General features: G+C 37.2%; 1 protein-coding gene across 1 annotated transcript; it reads right to left on the bottom strand.

Annotated features, from left to right (window-relative positions):
- Positions 1 to 1,277: 1,277 nt before the first annotated feature.
- On the bottom strand, positions 1,278 to 5,063 carry LOC104900725 (CBS domain-containing protein CBSX5). Its single transcript, XM_010688221.4, has 2 exons — positions 4,619 to 5,063; positions 1,278 to 2,261 (listed from the first exon to the last, which is right to left on the bottom strand). The coding sequence occupies exons 1-2, from the start codon at positions 4,960 to 4,962 to the stop codon at positions 1,451 to 1,453; spliced, it is 1,155 nt and encodes a 384-aa protein (XP_010686523.2). The 5' UTR covers positions 4,963 to 5,063; the 3' UTR covers positions 1,278 to 1,450.
- Positions 5,064 to 7,039: the final 1,976 nt, after the last annotated feature.

A 7,039-nucleotide genomic window follows, 5' to 3' on the forward strand; every position in this document is an offset into this window, starting at 1 on the left:
CTAATATTAATGAAAGATTTCTTGTCGACTGTGGGACGTGGCAACAAATCATACAAAACCCAAACATAAAAGTTCAAAATTCAAATTGACCCAATCATTTAAATAAATAAAAAATCTTTACTCTAAATTTTTAAATATATAAATTGAAAAACGTAGATGTTATTCAAGAAGATTCTGGTAATATGCTCTTCCACGAAGTTCCTCAATATTTTGAGGTTGACAAATGACATTTTTCTGCTCAAACTTGGACCAATTAAATCTAGTGCTGTTCACTATCGTGACAGTAACATAACAAAGAAAAGCACAAAATAATTAACCCCGTTAATTGTGATGTAAGTCAGAAACGAAAATGACATATTGGAATTTTTGTAAAATCAATGAAAAAAAGCTTCACGAATAATGTCAAAAAACTCAAGATCATAAAGGTTCATGCACGAAATATCAAGATACTCCCGTTTTTATTCTGGGTTGCTAAATGACGCTATGAAATTTCCTAGTTACGTCCTAAATATGTGTATAAAAATACGGTATTGGTATACTTCATCTCTTTTCTCATTCTCCCCTTCTTTTTTCACTTCTCTTCCCTATCATCTTCCACTTTACCACTGCCTTCGGGGCACACCCATCGGCATCGGCACACTACCACCATCACAACCCACCCTTCTTTTCTCCTCCGTTTTTCCCATTCTCCCCTACATTCTTCACTCCCCCTCCCTATCATCTTCACTAACACCGGCAACACCACCACCACCATGACAAACGCTACCACCATCACATCCCACCCTTCTTCCCTCCTCTGTTTTACCCATTTCGATTTACAAAAAAAATTCAAAAAAAAGTGAGGCGTCCACCGTGGACGCCCCTCCACCGGCGGAGACGTCCTTGGCAGGCACTCCATCACAGGATGAGGAGTCTGCCATGGACGCCTCCACCAATGGTGGGGCGTCCATCCATGGTGGACGTCTCTCTATTTTTTTTTTCTAAAAAAAAAAAAAATCAGTTTTAGGGTTTGGATAGTGGTGGTGCGTCGACTTAAAATGGGGAAGGCGAAGCATGTGATGGTGGCGGTGGGCGTGGTGGTGGTGCGGCGACAACAACACAGGTCGTGGTGGTGGTAGGGAAGAAGTGAGGGAAAGGGAGAAAGAGAGAAGAAAGGTAAATATACAAATACAGTATAAAAATACTGTATTTAGGACGTTAGTAGTTAATTATAGGGCAGAGAATAACAAAATTCTTTAATGCAATTTTTCTTGATATAAAAAAAAAGTTCATGCACGAAATATTAAAGTTCCTCTCAACATAAGATAGATCATATGAATATATATGATACATAATCCGCACAAATATTAATGAAGCAATAACAACAATACAATAAAAATCTTGCCATCTATGCTGTGATTAACGATTGATAATTCATAATGAAAAAATTTGGGTGCTTAAGTACATAATATCAGGAAAACGAAGAGACACGATCCCGGAGTACTTTTAACATGCCAGCAAAAGTGACAATTCCGACCAATCTATAATCTTCTTCGACCACCCATACATGATTTAAGCGATGCGACAATGCTTGTATCATCACTGCCACTAGAGAACTCCCTGGATGTGAAACAATGGGCTCCGTTCCCCTTACGAACCTAGTCGAATTTGCTCTTGAGCGCATCCCTTTGGCAGCAACTTCATCATCAGAAGACGAAGATGGTGATGAACTTAGACATGAGGACACTGATGAGCTAGAGTGATTATCTTCTAAGAGTTCCAACATTCCATCTAATTTCCTCTCTTCTAACCTTGCCTTTACCAACTGAGCAAGTTCTTCTTGTGGGCCTCCGTAATCAATGTAAGCCATAAGATCACCGGCAGAAAGTGTTGCGACAGCAGGAGCAAGAGTTTCGTCACAACAAGCAAGAGTGTGTAGCGATATCTCACCAATCAATCTACCCTCGTCGTCTACCACTGCTACAGAAGTTTGACCAGAGTAAGAGTTGCTGATTGCTGTGAGGGCAGAAAGGGCTGGATCGTTGTAGTTGACAGATGAGAATTTCTCCTCAATTATGTTGAGGGATTGAAGTGAGTTGAATGGGGTGGGTGAGAAATGGTTGATAGAATTAAAGAAGAAGCGAATTACATCTTCTTGGGTTATCCAGCAAAACTGGCGCCCTGTAAAGGGTTTTTGCCTTGGAGTGCCACCATTACGGCTCTTCCTAGGCACTATGAGGCTCTGAGCTCCTTCAAGGATGCAATCTACTGCGTCGAGTATGCTGCACATTCAAAGGGTAAACAGGAGCAACATCAGGATAAGAGAATTATGCAAACACATATTTAACACGAACATCCAACTAACTATCCAAGTATATCAGCATAACATATGTAAAGTGATCATGCTCCTTCCGTCCCAAAATAATTGCCACGCTTGTCCCCAACCTACCCAGTTAAAAACTTTAACATGGCTTTCCAATCCACCTTATGCAATACATCACCTCTGCATTCCCACCCACTTCATCACATCCGATCCAAGTATGATGCATCACTAGTTTCTTAAAAGGTCACTACTTTTTGTATATACAAACATCCCAAAATTAAACAAGCGACCTTTATTTTAGGACGGATGGAGTATCAAGCTCTACAAGAGCAATGCAAGAAAAGGAAACGCGATTCAAGTATGCAAGAAGACGTACATGAACTAGCTAGGAATAGGATGCAACCACCACCAGACATTTACAAGCTATAGCCTGATGGCTTCTCGCATATTTCGTATCTAATCTGATAGAATGAAGAGGAGAAATAAATCCCATTAAAGCTAGCATAAATTTTCCACAAAACAAAGGAATTACTAACAAGAAACAAATTCCCATGTATAGGAAATGCATGTCGAAATTCAATCAAATTTTGTCCGATTATGTATTTTACTGTGACTATAATTCACTATTTAAATAATTTTCACATCTAAAAATTATTTGCAGTGTTGCAAGATCTGAAACCATAGATGGTACCATGTCCTGTTGTGGTACAGAGCTGTCATTATGGTACTTACTGCCTCATACGACAAGGTCAGTCAATTTATAGCCATTTTTGTGTTTAATCGTGTGGATGTTATTACATTTTTATGGGGTGCCCAAAAAGTCCAGAAAAGCCAGATTTTTAAAGAAAAAAAGAGAGATAAACTTGACCCTAAAACAACCGAAAAGTCATTTGTACAGATACAAAAATATTAAAGGATCTTTTTTTTTAGGTAGTACACAACTATATACATACAACAAAAAGTTGGTCCATGCCATGGTGAGTTGGTGACTTTATATCCAACACCTTACTCAAAACCTTATTTCAAATCTTTAAAAGTCCAAATAGTATGATTTGTTCAATAGTATGACTTCTTATTTCTTACATAAGATACCAAAGTTCAAATCTTGATAAAAGCAAAATTTTCAATATTGTCGTGGATAGGGGTTGAGGCTTGTTGGTCCTGTGGCTGAGTGACCATGTGCGCTGACAGCATAGAGAAAATTCATTTTACCACGAGATTTCCGAAAGGGTACCCAAAAAAGAAGAAGTGTGAGCTAATTCCCCTTTAGAATAAAAAAGCTAGTACATTGAATCACAGGTATTACTGTATTGTGATTCCATGCGTTTGGTATGAGGGATTGGGAATGGGAGTTAGAAGGTGGGAATTTATTAAATATATTCCAATCCCTTGTTTGGTATGTCAGTGGGATTAAGTAGGGAATATATTGCTAAATTACAAATTTACCCATTTTAATGAAGGATAACAAAAGAAGAACAAGCAATATTAGTGAAGTATATTTTAATGAAGGGTAAATTTGTCCCTAATACCTGCCCCTCCCCATGTCTTATTTTGGTGGGATAAGAGGGGTTTTAATCCCATTCCCCTTCACATGAGAATTTAAATATCCCCTCAAACAAACATGGGATATCTATCCATAGGGATATAATATCCCATTCCCACTCCCTAATCCCCCTAAACAAACACCCCGTTAAGGAAAAAAAAATGCTCTCATCATTTAGGAAGTAGGCAAACCCCAAAATAACAAAAAGCGCTAAATCATATAATTAATTACACCTTGTAATTTAAATACCTATCAATTTTTTAGCAGCTAAATCTGCCTAAACATATGAATGCTTTAACCTATAAATACTCTTCCTGCAAAAAAAATGTCTGGGAGCCAAAAAAAAACGGAAGATTGACTTTGGAGTTTGGATATCTAAATAATTAAATCAGATCACTTCAGGATTTTATATAGCTTTTATGAAATTCTTGTAACTTTGACATTAATAAAATAAAATACTTCCTCCACCTTTTTTTTAATGAATACATCTACATTCCTACTTGTGGGTACTTTTCAAATTTCACGTGACAACTTTGACGTTCTTCAATTTTATATACAACCATAAAATCATATTTATAAGAAATCTTGTTCGATTATCGTGTATTTTGCAATGAATATTAAGAATTAAATTCGTGTCTCAAAAACCGTAAACAAATAATGTAGCAATTAATATAGAGGAATAACAACCAAATTATAACAGATCTCATAAAATATTCATTTGTTGCATTTAAAACGAAACAGAGAAAGTATAACATATCGCATAAAACACATACCTGGAAGTGGGGTCCAATTGCTTGACGAGAGGAGGAGCATTAGCATTAGCATTAGAAGGAAGGAGGAGAGAAACAGGAGAATTTAGAGCAATAGAAGGATTAGAGATATTATCTTCTCTACAAAGGAAACACAAAACATCGACAATAGTGACTTTGCCAATGCATTTGGAAGGTTGTTCAGGTGAAGAGGGATCAGATGACCAAACGCTTAGCGAAGGTTCGCCTGAACAACGGCGAAAGATCGAAAGCGAGGCGGCGACGGTAGAGGTGGAAGGGAGAGGCCTTAGAGGCGGCTTCCCGAGACAAAGGTCTGATATGTCATGAGACAATAGTTGAACTGCCATACAACACTAGAACAAAAGAAAAAAAAGATTTGAGCACACAGATCTTGAATTAGGTCCAAGTTTTTTGAATGGAAATGTGTGGAATTGTAGAGAAGGGGAAATTGGGGGGATGGGTATTTATAGGTGGAGAAAGAGGGGGGCGTGGGCGTTCTATTTTACAGGTTGGATGACAGGAACGTACCACGGACTTAAGAGTTGTGGGGCCAGACTCGTTACTTTTTCTTTTTATTTTTAATACAGCGGTTTTTTAATTTTTACTTGGGTTTTGGAAACGGTAAAACACGCGTTTTTCCTCTTCATTCTTATCTATTTCAATTCTCAAATGCCTAATTTTGGACCAAACACACAACAATAGAGGTGTCAAAAACTGGGCCGGCACACAGGTGAACCCGCATGCGACCCAGACCCAACATGTTCCGAGTCGAGATTGGTCGGTTAGAAAGCCGATCCATTCCGACCCAACGTTCACCCATGCCCAGTTTAACCCGTGAAATTGGTAACTCAACCTAAATTGGGCCGACCCGGTTTGACTCGTGCCCAGTTGCACCCGTGAACAACAACCCAGACCCAACCTGTTTCCGACCCAAAACAACCCGCACCCAACTTCACCCGCCAATGACTCAGTTAAGCCCACCCAATTATCACCCAACCCAGTTATCACCCAACCCAGTTTTGACCCAACCCAGCTATCACCGACCCAGTTGTGACCCAACCCAGTTACTACCCGACCCAGTTGTGACCCAACCCAGTTATGACCCAACCCAATTTCGACCCAACCCAGTTACCACCCGACCCAATACCATTCCAACCCAATACAACCCGACAATGAGTAAATGGATACTCTTTTGGTCAATTTATATAATTTTTGAACAGAAAATATTTCGTCACTTTTTTTGATCAACCCCCAATATTCAACCCCCAAATTCCTTCGTTATACATAACTTTAGTTTACAAAACTGATACATTGGGATTATATTAATAGTTTACATAACTATTGCAACGCCTTTATTACTAATATAATATCTTATTTTGGCAACACCTCAATAGCGAATGCAACTCTAATACCATAATAGCCGTAAATTAATATATATATATAACTATATATTTAGAAGTCTATTTTGAAATTTTATACCCAAAAGAAAAATTATGTATACAATTGTTGTGCGATCATGAACAAATTTTACAAGTCTATTAATTAACTAATAAATTAAGCAAAATTCATGGTTTCTCAAATCTTTTCAAAAGAACTTCTACATGTAAAATGCTCCTCTATCTAGACTTCGAGCAAGCATATGTCTGACAGATCTCCGGAGATTACCCCTTGCAATACTGTTAGCATTAAGGATATAAATCCCAATAGTTATAGATCTGTCCACCATCATTCTACACAACTACATTAGTATTTTTCTTCCTACTTAATCAAACCCATACAAGGAAGCAAATTAAAATAGTCCATATATATACATCTAATACCCTTACAGATGCCACATAAACTATTATATACATTATATAATCTGATTAAAGCAAACTTACCTTAATTGTTTCATAATTCCTACCTAGGCCAAATTTCCGAGTCATATACTAGTATATACAACAATTGAAAATCTAAACCAATTCCATTCTCATGTCTAAGACCAACAGATGATAAATAATAGAAAATAGTTAAACTTATGTCACTACATTAATTTCCACTAATCAATAAATGCAACACCCTTCAACAAGACTTTTTTTAACAAAACAAATGGAGTACTACTCTAATTCAAATGCACAACAACAAGACAAACAAAGTAGGTTTTAACATTTAACAGTTAGCACAATATACACAAATCTTTTAGTTTCCTGAATATATACATCAAGCTACGATCACCAAGTCTTCACGTCTTTGGCAATTTGAAATTAAGAAGCTTGGCCACAACTCACAGGAATGCACGAGCTAAGTAGTGGGTTTATGACGAAAACAAAATGAATTCTAAGCCTACAGAACATATTCACATAAGAGTATATAATTCAATCCATTAGAAAAGTATTAATCTTAAATTTTAGCTTAATAACAGACACATATAAAATAAAAAAATTA

Source organism: Beta vulgaris, chromosome 8, assembly GCF_026745355.1.
Source record: "Beta vulgaris subsp. vulgaris cultivar EL10 chromosome 8, EL10.2, whole genome shotgun sequence".
NCBI classification, from domain to species: domain Eukaryota; kingdom Viridiplantae; phylum Streptophyta; class Magnoliopsida; order Caryophyllales; family Amaranthaceae; genus Beta; species Beta vulgaris.